The sequence below is a fragment of the Chiroxiphia lanceolata genome, chromosome 22 (genome assembly GCF_009829145.1).
Source record: "Chiroxiphia lanceolata isolate bChiLan1 chromosome 22, bChiLan1.pri, whole genome shotgun sequence".
Lineage (NCBI taxonomy): Eukaryota > Metazoa > Chordata > Aves > Passeriformes > Pipridae > Chiroxiphia > Chiroxiphia lanceolata.
Window position 1 is genome coordinate 7,396,069 of NC_045658.1, and position 16,814 is coordinate 7,412,882.

The following is a 16,814-nucleotide window of genomic DNA, read 5'->3' on the forward strand; positions in this document are numbered from 1 at the left end:
GGAGCGTTTTAGGTGTGTGGTGGCGAAACCTCTGATTTGCATCAGAACAGCCCAGATGCAGAGGGGGTGATCACCAGAGGGTGGATCGACCAACCGAGCTTTGTTCTGCAACAAACTGGGGTTTGAGCCAGATGAGGGGAAAGAGGCAGATCCTGCAAGGTGGGATAATGCTTTATCTTTTCCCTGGAAAAGCGAGCTGTGGCTGGAAAGCTGGCTGACCTCCCCAGGCACGCAGCCCCCGCAGCAGGGAGGCTCCGGAGGCTTGCGTGACTCTTCTGGGCTTGCAGAATTGGCCCATGAAATCCCATCCAGCTCTTCCCCGTCTTCTCAGCCCTCCCCTCCCGTTCCCCTGCCTCGTGACTCCTTCCCGGGGTCCAGCGTGCCAGGTTGGAGCTGTGCCTTGCTAGACAATCCCGTCAAGACCATTAGAGGAGTTTGAGGCAGTGGGGGATGCTTTCTGAAGGGAATGAAGGTCTCAGAGTCCCCTAAGAGCTGCTGAGGGTATAAAATCCTCAGGGTGCTTTCCAGAATCCTATTCCCTGTCAGCACTGGTCTGAAAAACGAAAGGACAATGCTACAAGGAGGCAGAAATTGCATTATACTCCTCTCTGCTTCACAAGCTCTAAGTAACACTTCTGCTTTTCCCATATGAAAGGAAAATGGGTAATGACAATCTACTTCTACTGAAGAGACAATTTTCACTCCTCCTTGGCAAGTGTAGCCGGGGCAGCATCTTTCTTTCCAGTCAGAGGCACACGAACAGATTTTGCCTCAGAACACAGTGGGTGAAGTGCAGCACAGCTGGCAATGTTCCCCGCCGCGGGTGGCAGCGCTCTGGGGGTGCCCACACCTGGTCCAGCTCACGGTGGGTGGGTGATAACACAGGTGCTGTTATGGAGAACCTGGGAAGCACAGACCGGATGGATGGATGGGAAAACCCCTCTGTTCTCCCCGAACAGGGCTCTGAGTGAGCATCTGTGCAGTCAGCGCCTGCAGCTTTGCACCAGTCAGGAACTTTACTCTCTTGGAGCGATGACTCTGAGAAGAACAAGTTAAGACAAATGAATTCGCTAATGACTTCCTTCCCTCCTACTTCAATGGTGGGATAATTCGCGGTTCCTGCTCCCGCAGCCGCTGCTCCATCACCTGCCCGTGGCAGGCGGCCTCGGCAGCGCTGCTCAGGAGATGAGCCAGACAAAGGGGGCCAAGATTGCCAAGTGCCACCACCCACCTTTCAAACAGCCCTGAAAAATGCTGTGCTGTTCTGGGGAGGCGCAGAGCGAGGGCCACACGTGTCACCTGGCCGGCGGTGGGCAGGGCTCTCTGGAGGGCAGGGAGGACACCCACACTCCAGCCAGGTATTTCCCTCCCCGGGAGGTTTCCACTCCAAGCATCCCAAACCAGCCTGGAACCCAAATAATGCCCTGTGTATAAAAGCTTTGCCTGCACACCTGCTTTGGTACTGTTGAAAACCTCAGCTGTCCTTTGATCTCTTTTTTGTTTTTCTGGAAGCCTCTGGATGGTGACATTGCAATGCAGAGCTGAGGCCAAAAGCTCGAGAAGAGGCTCAGGGCCAGAGGAAAGCTGATGGTGAGGGTGTGGGACCTTTCCATGCCTGTGGTCACTTGCCTGACCAATGTGTAGAGACTATAACAGATGTTTATAGCCAAAAAAACAGAAGTTCAACCTTCACTGCCAGGCTCCAGATCCCCCAACAGTGTCCTCCCTGCAATTCCACGCCAGCTCCATGTGCTTGGCACAAATGGGGAAATAATATTTTTTTAAGTGGGGCTGAGTTAAGAGGATTTGTTTGAGATACAAGATAGCTCTCATTAACGTTTGCTCGTTTGGGTTTATTTAAGCCTTAATTGATTGTCTTCTACTTAACTGCGTTCCAGTATCTCTCAGGCTCCAGAACAGCCTCTTAAGAGACTGACAATTGCACGCTCTTCCCTTCTTCTCTGTAAAGATCTTTCATGTTAGTGAGCTGGGTTTAATGGCTGATAAAGTCCGTGAGCCTGCAGTAAAGCTGAGCTTTCTCTTTCAAGTCCCTGCACACGCAGCCTCCAGGGAGGCTGCACCCAGGTGAGTGCTGGGCTTTGATACTGGTCCATGCTGAACAGCTGTGAACATGGTGTGCACAATCATGGGATTGTATGTAATGAACACCCCAGGGCTCAGGGCTCCCTCCTCTCTCAGACTGGAGAGAGCCGTGGCCACTTTGTCTCTGGCCTCTCTCTGGAAGATGAGGAGGGGCCAGCATTGGCCTTGTGGCACTGCCAAAGGTCTGCCAGGTGGCTCTGAGAGAACCGAACCCAAACCACCCCAACAGGCCAGGATCATGCCTGGAGAACCAAACACAGCCTGGCCATTTTATGGGTTTTCCCTGGGCTGGGACAGGAGACGTCTGTCTCCCCTGGCACCTGCCACTTCCAAGAGTGAGCTGATCTTCAGGCCAACCCCTTGCCAAAAGAGGTTCCTTCCCATCAGGAATCCAGCTCCAAGGAAAGTGGGGATTTGGATTCTGAACTACAGCACTTCTAGTGGCAGATGGAGCCGATCCAGCAGGAGCACACGTGAGGAGCAGGGACTGGCAAGGCAGCTGAGGGACAATGCTGACCTTCCATCCAGCTGCCCTGTGAGCAGGAGTCTCCTTCTCTTTGGAGAATAAGTTTCTCTGGAGGCAGAAAAGAAACCCAGTGAGTCAGAAAGGCAGTGGAGAGACTCGTCTCTACACAAGCCTTGCTTTCTGCTGTGACTGATCAGAGCCGAGCGCTCCGTGGTCATTGATGTGCCCCTTCCCTGCGGGTGGTTTGTCCCCGTGAGGGGACACCCCGGCAGCGCTGGCTCTGCACACCACGGTCCTGCTCCTCTTTCATAGCCAGGAGCAGCTTCAAAGAATCTCTCCTCAGATTCATACAAAAACTTCTTTTATTGCAGCAGCTGAACAGAAACCACTCAAAGCAGCTTGGCTTTTGAGAGACACACTTTTCTTTCAGTACACCAGGAATAATGTTGCTCCTTACTGGCAGCACCCCCGGAAAGAGAGAAAACGCATCAGGCTCTGATGAAACACCTCCCAAAATAACCAGCGCCTCTCCCCGCACGCTCCCCTTTGTGCTCGGCTGTCTTTGGGCGAGCACAGAGCACGAAAGGCGCTTTCAGCCGGGGGGAATTCGGTGGCGGCTGCACATCCCTCGGTGCGGGGGCCGGAGGCGGCGGTGGCGGATCCGCGCTCCCGCTGGCCCGACATTGTCCCTGCGGGGCAGCTGTGCAGGATAAGGATGGAAACTCTCCCGGGGTTGGCTCGGGAGCAGGACGCCCGCTCGGCCGGCTGGTGGAGCCCGCTGCAGCGGCAGCCGGGCCCGCTCCGCGGGGCAGCGGGCCGGGGCTCCCCGGAGCTGCCGAGCTGCAGGGGATCCCTCGCCCTGCCCGCAAAGCACGGATTGAACTCGCACCTCCCTGCCGCCCGCCCGTGCGGACACCGGGGCTCCGCGCGGTGACTCCGCGGTCCCGGGGCGCGGAGCTCCCGGGCCGGTGCCCGCCGGGCGGAGCGGGGGGTTCGCTCCCCGGGGTCGCCGGCGAGCGGCTGTTCGTGGGGTCCGGGGGAAGGAGCGCTTCACGGGGGGAAGCGGCGGCCGGAGGCGGCGTCCCGGGGAGGGACGGGCCGTTCTCGTCGGGATCCCGGCGCTGCCCGGCGACCCCCACGGAGACGGAGTCGGAGCCGGGTCCCGGTGCGGGTGCCGGTCCGGGTCCACCCCCGCTCGGCCGCGGCGCGGAGGGGCCGCGCTCCGCCCCCGCCTCCGCCCCGCGCAACTTCCCCGCGCCGCGGCCCCCCGCCCCCGCCCCGCGGGTGCGCGCACAGGCGCGCGCGCGCCCAACCCCGCCGCGCCGAGCCGCGCCGAGCCGAGCTGAGGCGAGCTGAGCTGAGCCGAGCTGAGCCGAGCCGAGCCCCGGTGAACTGCACCGAGCCGAGCCGAGCCGAGCCACAGCGAGCCGCGTATGGGGCGCGTATCCTCCGCGGGCGCGCAGCTGCCCCGCCGGCGCTGAGGGGCCGGGGCACCGGAGCAGCGACCCCGTCCTCGCCGCCGCCGCCGGGCATGCCCGCCCCGCCGGCCGCCGCCTGCCCCGCCGCTGAGCGCCGCCGCGGGCGCGGGGCGGCGCGCCCGGATGGAGCGCTGAGGCGCTGAGCCCCGCCGGGCCGGGCCGGGCCGAGACGTGACGATGTGGATGCGACGGCTCCCGGGAAGCAGGTAGGGCCGGGCAGCGGCGGCCCCGCGGGGCAGCGCCGGGCGCATCCCGCCGCCGGGCGCGCTCGGGGAGCGGCGGAGTTAAATCGTGAACTTGGAGCGGGGAGCGGGGAGAGGGATGGGGGGCGGGATGGGGAGCGGTGTGCGGAGCGGAGCGGCGAGCGCGCGGTGTAGCCGGCGGCTGCCGGCGCGTCCGGGGAGCGCGGCCGGTTCTCGCTCCGCGCGGTGCCGGGGCTCCCCCCGCCCGGCTCCCTCACCCCGCTCGCCCGCCCTGCCCGGGAGATGGATCCGCGCTCCCTCTCCCCTCGCCGGCTGCTCGCTCCCCTCTGGCCGCCCCGGCGGGGGCCGCTCGGGGGAAGGGGCCGGGGGGGCGGCCAGGATGCGGGCGGATGGATGGATGGATGAATGGATGGACGGATGGATGGATGTGTTTGGGAGATTAATCGAGAATTGCAAAGCAGAGGAGTCGGAGGCAAACTGTTACGTAACACATTTTCATTACCGCTGCGAAGTCATCTGAGCCGAAATCTTATTATTTCCATGGTGCTGTGGCTGGAGAGCCCCGGCCCCTGCCTGTGCGCGGCTCCGGAGCCACAGCAGTACCTGGGGTTTGGTGGTTTAAGCCCATCTCGGTGGAATCTAGTGAAAGCAGCAGCGGGTTAAACAAGTGAGACCCTAAGGAAAAGTGAGATCCACGATCCGTTCCGCTCCCCCCAACCCGGTTTTGTGTTTAGAAAGTCCGGGATTTGAGCGGTTGTGTGAGGCAGGGGCTAAACCCCCAACCTCCCTCTGCCGAACGGGACGGTGATTCTGGCACGTCACCTGCTCCTGCGAGAGGGGTCCCAAGACGAGGGGTCCCGAGCGGCCACCCCACTACCGCACCTCGTGCCAGGCCCTACAGCTGCTCCCCGAGGAGCAGGACTGGGTGCTCAGGAGGCTGCGGGGTGAGCGGATGGATGGGTGGATGGATGGATGGGTGGATGGGTGGATGGGTGGATGGAGCCCCGCCACCACCCCTACCCCACGCAGCACTTCGGGGAGCCCACCAGCCCGCGCTGCCCCCCACGCCCCTGTGCTCCAGCAGATCATGGCTGTGGCTCGGGGGCACGGAGGGAGGCGGGCAGGGACCCCCGAACGCCGCGGGCAGCGAGCGGTGATGCGAGAGGCTTTTGTCCGCCACCCCTGGCGAGTCACTGGAGGCTTTGTCCGTCTGCCCGAGCTGTGGATGGAGTCCTGGAGGGTGAAACCTGAACTGAGGTTTTGTCTGTGCCGAGGAGTTGGGGGAGGCCCTCGGCCTCTCTGTTACCCTGGCGTGTGCCGTGCCGTGTATTCCAGCGGCACGTGGCGAGCCGGCTCCCGTTCCCTGAGCTTTGTCCCGTGCCCTTGGCTGGTGCACCCTGATGACCCGGGCACGTGAGCACCTTCATGCTGCCGCCAGAGATGTCTGTTTGTCTGTCCGCCAAGGATGTGCTGCTGTGTGTGGGAAGGACAGAGTCCGTGGTGATGTAGTGACCTTAGGAATTCCTCCTGGGGAAAGCACCTGAGGGTTTTCTTAGGGTGCCTCGTGTCTGGATTTATCCTTGGCAGGTGAAAAGCCGGTTTCCCAGGGCTGGAGCGACAGAAGGCTGTAATGCTGGGAACAGAGGATGCCCTCTGCTTTGTTATTTTTGAGCAGAGTTTAGCAAATGGAAACGGGAGCCCTCTGCTTGCTTCCCTCCTCGATTCATTCGCCTTGTGAATTTCTGTGCTGTTCATCCTGGATCCCCAGCACCAGGCTGTCCTCTCCACCACCTCATCAGCTTCCAGTCCCTCCCTGTTTTATTTTTAATAAGAGATAACTTTACTGCTAACCTTGCCTGCTGCTCTCCCTTCTCTATAACTCTAATTGCTTCTGGCTTTATTTCTGACATTTCCCATGTCATTTCTCCTCATTTTCTTGAAGACTACTAGAAAAATAGCTCCAGGAGAAGCAGTGAAGCTTTGCAGTGCCCGTTTCACCCTGCACAGCCTCTGCCTGGAGCGGCTGCCTGCGGCAGGGAGATGGTACCCTGCTGCTCCTTTCAAGTCGGATCCCTTTTGCCCCGGGGCAGTAGCAGTGCCTGACCTCGTGTTGAGCTGCGGTCCTCTGCTGGGAGGGCAAGACCTGTGCAACTGCATCGCTCGGAATCATTCGGTTCATGTGAAGGGGAGCTGCTGCTCTCCATTTTGGAGCGGGGCTGGGTGAGCAGCGTTGCCCTGAAAGCCCCTGCGAGGTCCTAGGGATGGTCCAGCCCTGCACTGCCCTTGGCAGGTGTGGGTGCTGTGGGGCAAAGGCTGTTCTTCGTGGGGACGGCGGTGGCCCTGTCACTCCCCGCGTGTGCGGGGACATACGTGTGCGTGCACACGCCTGCGTCAGTGCCTGCGCGCCTGCGAGGGCACGGCACCTTCTGCGGCGTGCCGGCTGCCGGGCTGCCAGCGCCGCCGAGGACTTCCCCTCCAGGGCTGCGAATATAATGTTTTAAACAATATGCCACGGTTTATACAGCAGTGAGCTCCGGAGTGATTTGCAGTAGGAGTAAAACCACCACTTGCAGTTTCTCGGCGATTGTATAAAACAACTCATTAAAAGGCATACATCCCTGCGCATTGGCTCCAAGGAAACTTTATGGGCCTTGTAGTTACTGCCAAAGCAAACATTTTCCATGAATTTCACTCATCAGGTTCATGCTGTCAAATGTAGATTCAGCCGCTTGTCAAAGATGCAAGCCTTGCAGTCTGGGAAGTAATGAGAGCAGTAAGCAGTGGGAGTTAATGGCCTCCACTGAGGAGTCCTTACTCATCCCGCATCCACACAGGGGCTGAGCTGGCTGCTCCCAGGTGGATTGATTGCCACAGAAATTCATCTGGTGTCACCGGCTATGATACTTAACAGCCACAATAATGCTTGAATAAACTGCGCTTTTATGCAGCGGTTCGTACCTCGCGCCGGCAGCAATTTCCCTCATGAGCGAGGGGAGCGGCGCGGGGCTCCGGCAGCACTTCCCAGAGCATGAATAATTGTTGTAATAACGCCGGAGCCACCACGTGGCCTTTGTGGTGTCTCCGGTGGGGTGACGGGTGGGAGCTGTCATGGTGCTGACACTTGCCTGGGATGCTGGGGGCTGCCCCATGTCACAGCCACCCTGCCAGCCCTTGGCGTGCGGGACACAGGACGGGCGAGCTGTTGGTCCGGCTGTTCCTGGCACTGGGGCACCGTGGCTTGGCTCTGCCTTATGTAACGGTCATCTGCTGGAAAGGAGGAGTTGCTGATGTTCCTTCAGAGCCCAACCTGGAACAGGGAATGGCAGCAAGGCAGAGGCCAGCTCTCCAGCCTGGTTCCTATCTTCCCTCACCCAACCTGATCTGCGAGCTCTCTCAGCGCGGCTTATTTACCTCAGTATCTGTAGGGTGCACACGTATACAGGGCGGTGGTGAGCACTGCCAGTGGCTCCCAAGGACAGCTTTGTAGGGTGTGAATAATCCATGGGACTTCCGACAGGTCTGAGGTTCATTATGGAAATGTATGCGTGCCTAAGTCTTTAAATATAGCTAATGGGAGAAGGACTGGGAGGAAAGATTACAGGAATCAATGTGCTGAGCCAGAGGAGCAGGAGCTGCTCTGCTCTGGCTTGTGGTGCCTGTTGTTCTCCTTGACAGCTGGTGGTCACCAAGTAGGTGACAGCAGTTCAAGCCCAACAGAGTTTGGTTTTGACAGCAAAACTCTTCTAGCAGGATAATTCCTGGAGGCCGAGTGTGTTGGGTGGGATCAGTGGATGGAGCTGCCTCATTGGTGCTTTCACCCCCTCCTTTAAAACAAAGGGGTTTTCCTTCTGTCTTTCTTTCCATCTTTCCTTCCATCTTCCTTCCCTCACTGTGCTGGGTGGCACCGCTGGGAGGGGGTTTCTGGCCAAGCCCCATGTCCCAGCAGCCACTGCAGGTTTTCCAGGGATGCTCCCAAAGCTGCTGCTTGGCCCTTCCTTGCCTTGGCTCACTGTTTTCATCAGAGTGACTTTTTTTACTGAAATAATGTTAAACTCTGGACCTGAACTACGTCCTTAAAAATGGAATTCAAGTTGATACGAATATTTCCTGTGGCTCTTCTTACCGGGACCTGCACCTACAGACTTTGATAGCTTATATAATTTCCTGTGATGGAGATGTACTTCATCTAATTTCACTTGGAAATGCATTGATTAAATCAGAACTGCTGAGAGATTTAAACTGAGTCTCAGTGGCCTGAACTTAACCGTGGGAGGTTTACCTGCCTTCATCCTTCAACATTAATTTGGTTTTATGAGGATTCTTTGTGAAATGAGGTTTTGTCTGTTGCTGAATCTCTCCTGCTCTCTGGGTTTCTCAGTTACTTTCTCTGGCTCTGCGAGGCGACGCCGCACTAAAACCTCCTTTCAGCACCTTCTGTGGGGACACAGCAGGAACCGATGGGCATTTTGGCTCCATCTCCCCCCACTGTCTCACAGGGCTGCCCAGGCTGGAGGCAGAGTGCCCTTGCTGCCCATGGTGTGGTGGCAGGGCTGGGTGCTGTGCAGAGGCACGTTCACCTGGGAGCAGGGCTGCTGGACAGGGTGCTCTGGGAGCAGGGTGGAGACATACCTCAAGTGCAGCTGGATGTATCTTCCCAGCAGTGCTGAGGGATTTGGCATTTCTGGTCCCAAGCAACAGTGAGAAAAGGAGGAGAGACACAGCTTGGCTGGAGGTGGATGAGCAGCTCCATGGAGACGGGCAGGGACGGGGTCTGCAGGCACTGTGTGTCCGGGGCTGGAGGCCAAAGCACCCACTGGGACTTGCCTGAGGACTTAAAAAAATAAATAAAGCCAGTCATTCACAAAGTGCTCATTTCCAACTCCGATCTGCAAAATGTCTCCTTGTGACTTGGAGATGATGCGTAGGCAGGAGATACGCTTTGACATGCGATGATTTTTGTTGAAGTTTGCTCTGAAGGTCTTTCTCGGCAGCTCTGCTTTCCTGGCAGCGTTGGAGCATCCCGGCGGCACTGTGTCCCTTCTGCCAGTGGCTGCTGTGTCCCCATGAGCCAAAACCTTTGGGAGCAGAAACCGTTCCCTGGCGCAGCATCTCTGTGGGTATGGAAAGGACTCTTCATCTCCTACTGCAGAAGCTGGCAGGGAGGAGAAGCAGAGCCTTGGCTGCAGAGCTGCTCCGGACCCTGACTAAAGCATCCATGGGATGAGGCTTAGCTGTGGCAGGGTGGGAGCAGTGAAGGTTCCCTGGCCTGGCTGCGGTGCCAGAGCTGTCAACTCCACTGACTTCCAAATAAAGGCTGAGGAGAAGTTGCTTCAAAAACAACACGTCGTCTGGGAGTGGCAAGGTGCTTCCCGCAAGAGAGAGACAAGTTTGGATCCTTGAGGTGGAAAACCAGGAGCTCACTGGAGGGCATGTGCCCTAGCACAAGAGAAGCGAGGGGATGGGGACGTGCTGGCACAGAGACCCACGGTGAGGGGTGACCGTGTGCTGTGGGACACCGGCAGCACAGCACACACCATGTGAGGGGCTGCATGTGCCAGACAGGAGAGTGGATCTGTGCTGCTCAGTTAAGGCTTGTTGGGGATCGACGACTCCTGTCCATGAGGGTATTGGCTGTGCCTCTTCTGCAGCATCCTGGGATGGTCAGGAGAAACTCCAGCCATGGTTTATGGCCCTATAAGTTGGGAATGTGGCTGTGTAATGCTGGCTTAGGAGCTGTGCAGAGCTGCTGTGCTCAGCGTGGGAGGGCCGGGGACTCGCTGCTCAGCGGCAGCGTTGGAGGCACCGGTGAGAGCAAACGGCGCTAATTGATGTTGCCACTTGACTGCACGTCATTCAGGTTGAAGATGTGACAAGGTTGGGGGGAGCCCGGGTTATTCCCCCTGGGATTTGCCTGCCTGGTGAGCCGAGCCTCCTGCAAGCACGGCTTCCTCAGGGACACGTTCCATAATTGCCGGAGTCCCGTGCGTGACCTCAGCCCTGCTCCCAGAGCCTGCGATAGCATCTCTGCTCCCTCTGCAGCACTCGAGTAATGAAGCGTCAGTTAATTGACATGGATGAGGACATCCACTTAAGGACCCACCGGAACATGGGTGATTAATGCCAGGAGATGAGGCCGTGCATCCCACTGGGAGCGTGGTCAGCTCTGCCTCTGCTCGGCCGGAGCCAAAGCACGGCTGAGTCTGCAGCGGTGGGATGTTATGTAGGGAAAGTCCGGATGTGTTATTTTAGGAAGAGCTCCCAAAGAGAATCAGCCCTTATTCTACAAGTATCTACCATTCATGGGTTTTCCAGTTTTCCGTGGGAAGGACGAGGATGAGTTACTCATCTTCTTGTTTCTGGGCTTTGTAAGAGGCTCTGCTCCTCCAACATAATGTACTCAGGACTTACTCTGGGTTCCTGTCAAAGTGGCATATTCTCTGGCAAAATCAATTTTGCTAATTTTGATGGATGAGGAGTGGAAGTGAGGCTGCTGGCTCAGGGGCCTTTGAAGGAAACTGAGATACTGAGGGATCCAGGAGGTCATCCCTTGCTGCTGACCCATCAGAGATGATGCTCCAAAAGTTTAATTTCTCCCACAAAGGGGATTATTGTTTTTTTAATGAGATGCAGAGCACAGTGATTCCTGACTTGTGGGACTTGCCCCCAGTGGCACAGTGTTCTTGAGGTGCTGGAGAATTCTCCTCACCATCGCCTTGATCCACCAGGATTTTGCCATGGGTGGAATGGGAGAGCCTGTGAGCTGGCTGGATGGTGTATATGCAGTGAGGTGGCCATGGCAGGGAGAAAGGCTCTTCTTTGTGGAAAAGAAATTGCTTGGTGCTAAAAGGGGATTTAAAACTCTCTGTGACAGGATCAAGAGTCTTTGCCCCAGAGTTCATTTCCGCTGCCTTTGCTTTCTATTTTGGCTTGGCTTTTTCAACATCTTTTTGGGCTGTTCACATTTCTCTGTGCTGTGTGGCACACTGAGCCTTCTCTGGCAGTGGGATGTCCCCAGGAGGGGCTGGGCAGAGCTGGTGCTGTCTCGGGAGCAGGGGGCTGGGAGCTCCCCAGCACTGCACTGCAGCTGGAGCCTCAGCCAGGCAACACAGCCCTGTGCTGAGCTCCCAGCTCCCAGCTCGAGGCCTTGGCTTTCTCCTGGCTTCCCTGCTGACATTTCACACCTTCAAAGAGAGCTCTGCTGCTCCATTTTTTCCCATTGTATTTCTTGCTCCATAAAAGCCATCTGTGCCTCTCTCTGCTTTCAGAGGCTTCATTCCTCTCACCTCCATTTCTGTAAGAGTTTCAGGAGCTTTTGAAACTCTTGACATGTTCCCTGTGTTCATTCCTGGGGATGGCTGCTGAGGTTTCCCGGCAGCCTATGCATCCCTGGGCTGCCAGGGACTTCTTGGGAGAAAGACAGGTCTGGATCTCACTCAATCCACTGCAAATTGAGAGCAGCTCCACCAGGAGACCGTGGTGCTGGAGTGAAGACCTGAGTTAGTCGGATTTCCCTATGCAGACATCCAACCTTTGCCAAGGGAAGGGGTCAGCTGGGCCCTGTGCTGGTCTTCCAGACACTTCCAGCGGGTCAGTGCTTATTTTTGCTCCTGGGAAAGCAGGGTTCTTTGGGAGCTCATCATAAAAAATCCCATTAGGAGATATGTTCTCCTGATTGTGTTCCATGGTTGGTGGTATTTCCCGTTGATACAGATACTGCAGTGGGCTCTGATGCGCAGCTCCTGCAAAGACACATTGTGTTACAGCAATGCCACAGACCTCTTTTAATTATTTTGTTTTAAAGCTCATTAAGCTGCTACTTTAGATGTACTGAGCCAACTTACCTTATTTTTTTAGATCAGAGCATTTCCTGCATTCATTGTAATGATGCTCTTGGGCACGTTCATTTAAAAAATAAGATAATTTACCCAGGAAGTGGCAGGGTTAAAGGGTGGTGTAACCTGTAGCTTGTGCCATGGTTCCTCTCTGTAGGTCCTTCAGAGCTGAGGGCTGGGTTGAATTAGTCGCTGTCTCTTAGAATCACTTTGTGGATATGCATTCAGAGGAGGGAAACCCCTCCTAAGGCTCCAGCTCTAGTCTGAGATCGAGCAGGATTATTGCAGTCCTGGTGGGGAGAGCCTCACTTCTTCCCTCCGATCCCATCACATCCCACAGCGTTTGGGCATTGCATCCTGCTTGGACACCCCAGTGCGGTGGTCCCTTTGTCCAAGGAGGAGGCCTGATGATCCTGCAGGATGGCAGACATGTGGCAAAGGAAGAAAATTCATGAGCAAAGAAGGGAAAGCAGAAATTCCTTGGCTGGTGGCTGCAGGGAAATGCACCATCCTGCCCAACCACTGGCCTTGTTTATTGTGGGCAACATTAGGGACGATCTCCAAGCTCTGTGTTTAACCTGCTCATTGCAGTCGCATTTCCTCAGCAGGCCGGTTTTTCCATGTGTTTGGTACATGGAGGAGTGTTTTCTGTTCCCATGATGGGGATGGGAGAGGGCAGCACCATCCCGTGTGCTGGGACCTCCCAGGTTGGTTTCAGCATGTAAAGCCTGGGCAGTGATTTTGTGGTGCCTGTGAGGAGGTGAAATACACGAGGAGGTTTAAGAGGAAGCTAAAATAAGGGGGGAAACCCTGCTTTCCTTAGGTTTATGGATTGTTTTTAGTACCAGCAATAGCAGAGCTTGAAGCTGTGGCTTTTCAGCAAGATTTTGGTGGATGTGGAAATCTGAAACTTCCCAGCAAGTTGTATCTGAGCTGGAGCTCTTATTGCTGCCTGGTCCCCAGCACTGGCGCAGAACTCAGGGGGGGACAAGTGGAGTAACTTGGCGACAGGTGCAGGTTTGGGCTGGAAAGCCAGTGCTTACAAACCTCCTTTATCCGGGCGGGACAAAAGCTGAGTGTTATCGTCGGCGGGTTGATGAAATGCCCCACTGTCCAGCCCTGCCACGCTAAATGCACCCAGTGTTTGCCGGCCGGGCGGCGGCGGGGGAAGCAGCGGCTGCGCCGTGCCCACTGAGGGGGGTGCTCCAGCAGCACCCACACCCTGCCCACTGAGGGGGGTGCTCCAGCAGCACCCACACCGTGCCCACTGAGGGGGATGCTCCAGCAGCATCCACACCATGCCCACTGAGGGGGATGCTCCAGCAGCACCCAGACTGTGCCCACCGTAGGCACATTCTACAGCAGATGTCATGCCCTTTCTAGGGCAAGGTGAGCTGGACTGGCTATCATGAGTGGTGTTGGCCAGCTTGCTGCATAAGCTCAGCTCTCATACTCATCCCCAGGCTGGCCAAAGGCACTGGACCCTTTGTCCTGTCAGTGTCCTTTACAGTCTTTGAAATGGGAACTGAACTTGAAACCCGGGGTTAAAGGTTGGCTTGGCTTTGGCAGCGAGTGGGAATGTAGAGTCAACCAGCTCTTGCCTTTGCAGCAATGCCACGTGCACCCACTGTTGTCCACTCCATTTTTCTCTCCCCCACATTGCTCTGCCAGACCCTGAGTCTTCCCACAGTGCAGGGCTGGGATGTGCCAGAGGGGTCCCATGCTGGTGGGCTCCAGCACCAGCCCCAGGCACCTGAACGGGGGCTTTGCCCTTCCTGTGCCTCCAGTGAAGGACGGGCCCGGAGGTGAGAGCAGCCGAGGCCGCTGCGGCGCCAGAGCCGAGCGCTGATGGCGTTGGCAGGGCTGCACCTCCCGCATCAGCACATTGGCTGATGGTACCGCTGGGTATTAATTATGCCTTCCGCACTCGCGGCTATTCAAATGGTAAAATTGTTTATTTGCAGCTGGGTGAGCTCAAGGCAGAGGCAGAAGAGCGAGCAGCTCCCCTCCACCGCAGCTGCCCTCCTGCCCCCCTCTCACGGCTCCCCAGGCACAACCAGGGATGGATTCAACCACCTCCCTCCTGGCATTTCCATCCTGGGGGCACCGCTGACTTCCCAGCCCCAGCTGACCCCTTTCCGCCCCCTTTTCCCAATGCAGTGGGTGTTTGCTGTCTGCCAGGCTGTGGCAGTGTGGCAATGAGGATTCTACCTATTTCACCCTCTGCTGATTTCCCTCCGTGATAAATCCCATCCCCTCCGCTGCGGGAAGCAGCGTCAGTTTAATTACTTGTGGGGAGAAGGGGGCAGCGGAGGAACTTAGGACTTGTTTTAAATATCACTTTTATTAGCAGGTAATCCTGAAGCTCAGGTCTGTAATATAGATAGGTAGTGATGTGGCACATTTAATTTACTTAGGTGCTACTATGTGTCAGCCTTTGTGCCTTAAGTCCCAGTCCTGGCTTTAAAGAGCTTGGCAACCATATTTTCACAAATCTGTAATTATCTTGGAAGAAGTTGGGGCTGCAGACGGCGCAGTAAATAGTATGTTCCCAGTTCTCACTGGGTCTGGGATCAGAGCGACTCATCCCAGAGCAGAACATGGCTCAGAAAGGTCCCCATGGTGCCACTCACACTGGTGGTGTGGTGTAGGACATGCTGGGTGCCCCACTGGGGTGGTCCACAAGGTCTCCTGCTGATCACATGGTGTAACTTGTCACGTGCCTTTTGGCACCCAGCCATGCTGCCCTCGGATGGGAACGTGCATCTTCCCCCCTCCGAGCCCTGGGGAGGGTCCCAGTCCAGCCTGGGGTGCAGGACAGTGATGCTCTATTTCCCTGGCAGTGGTTGGTAGTGCGACAGCAAAGGACAGTTGCTGCACTGCAGGGATTGTTGCACAGGACAGCGGGATGGAGAGGAGAGCGGCTGCGGTTGGGGCTGCAGTCCCCACCTCAGCGAGGACAAACAATTGCAGGCCAAGTATCTGCCACTGAAGTTTTCCCCTCTTCCTCCCGCTCCAGCGTGAAAGTCACCCGTGGGATGCAGCGGCCTCATTCCATTCCGTATGCAGCGAGTTCCTGCACGTACTCTCATAACGTGCCGTGCTCCGAACGCCTTTGTAGGACACAAAGCCACACTGCCGAGGATGCTTTTCCTAGAGCGTGGCAGAGCGTGGCACCCACTTCCCTGCCGTGTCATGCCTGGCTCAAGCAGACATCACCCCATCTCTCTGACCACGGCTCCTGCTCCAGGCATTCACAGGAATATTTCTGTCTCTGCCTCGCTCAGTGTTTGGAGATATGAAATGCTCAGAGTTCGTAAATCAGCCCAACAAGGACATAACCTTGATTCCCTGAGCAATACCGATAGATTAGCTAACGGGAGGCATGAAATGGAAGAATGGCTCCACTTGTATAATTCTGCATTAAAAATCAGCCTATTCTGCAGTTAATGCTCCTGTGAAGTGTCTCCACAGGCAGGGGAGAAAGGGGCTGGTGCTGGAGAGCAAACAAGGACCTTATGAAAGGGACTGCACTCGAGTGAGCCTTTGAGGCTTCGGGGAAGTGGGTTAGTGCTGACGGGTGGTGTTTTGGTGTTTGTCAAAGCCATGATCCCAGTTAATTCTCAGACACGTTACCAGAGCTGGGGGTTTCTGGGAGCACAGTGGGTGCACTGGATTAACCTGTGTCCTGTCTGCAGTATCAGGGCTCCCCAAGGTGCCACCATCCTCTGAAGGTCCCTGGCACTGGGGTGGGCACTCTTCTGTCCCACTTCAAGCTGGATACTCCTGCTTTCCCTCCCTGCACGTGGAGGTTGGCACCACGTGTGCAGTGGCGGCAGCAGCTGAGTTCCACGGCAGCCTCTTCCCGACTGCCGAAGGCAGCGGCGAGCTCGTGTCCTCCAGCACCCTTGAAATTAATCTCCCTCTCAAGTGCCAACTGTCCTCCTCTTCAAAGCACATGGCTGCAGCTGGAAGGATTCAGGAAGGGGTTTCATACAGAGGAAGGCTCTGAAAGGTGTCGCGTTGGGTGTGGAGGCACCTTTGACACCCCCTACTCCGTCACCTTTGGAACAGATGGACTCAGCAGAGTCCCAGAGTGCCTGGTGTGCCCGATCCATGTCATTAGCTCAGTGAAATCTGCTCTTGTGCTTCTGACAGGTAAATATCTGTAGAAATTCCCCTTCCTGGGTGGGAGTGTGGCTGCCTCGCTGTCCACGGAACCATGGGAGTGAATTTGTGGTTGGTGGGAGCAAAGGCCTTGGATGAGGAGAGCAAGGAAGGGAGTTCATCTCAAGTATCTCTCCTATGCATTTCTTTTCCCAACCCAGTTTCAGAGTTTTACTGAATTTTTCCTTGAGTTTGAGAAGTATTTTGGGATAACATTCCCATGTACCTCCAAGATGGGAAAAGAAGTAATGTGAAAATTGCCCACGCTCCCCAAATCTCTTTGCAAGAAAGCTTGTATGTGTTTATGGGGGTGTCAGGAATAACCAAATCCCTGATTCCTGAGTGAGCAGCATAACCAAGGCCTTTCCCAATGTACCTCTCTGGCCCACACTTTCTCCCGGCCGGGGTTGGCTCTGTACCCCCAAACCAAGGCAGGTGGGTGCTACGTGTGTGTCTGGACAATGTGCTCCCTTCCCTATGCCATAGCCTCTCTTTGGGTGCAGTTAGGCAGTGATCCCTTGTGGTGGGAGCAGTGGAGGATCCTCTGGCTCTGCTCTGCCTCCAG

The 16,814-nt window shown here is 56.4% G+C and overlaps 1 protein-coding gene across 1 annotated transcript in view; it reads left to right on the forward strand.

Annotated features, from left to right (window-relative positions):
• The first annotated feature begins 4,143 nt into the window (after positions 1-4,143).
• Positions 4,144-16,814, forward strand: part of AJAP1 (adherens junctions associated protein 1) — a 36,266-nt gene continuing 23,595 nt past the window's right edge. Inside the window, exon 1 of the mRNA XM_032709168.1 lies at positions 4,144-4,253. Coding sequence (XP_032565059.1) covers positions 4,225-4,253 — 29 coding nt within the window. The 5' untranslated portion in view covers positions 4,144-4,224. The remainder of the gene's footprint in view (positions 4,254-16,814) is intronic.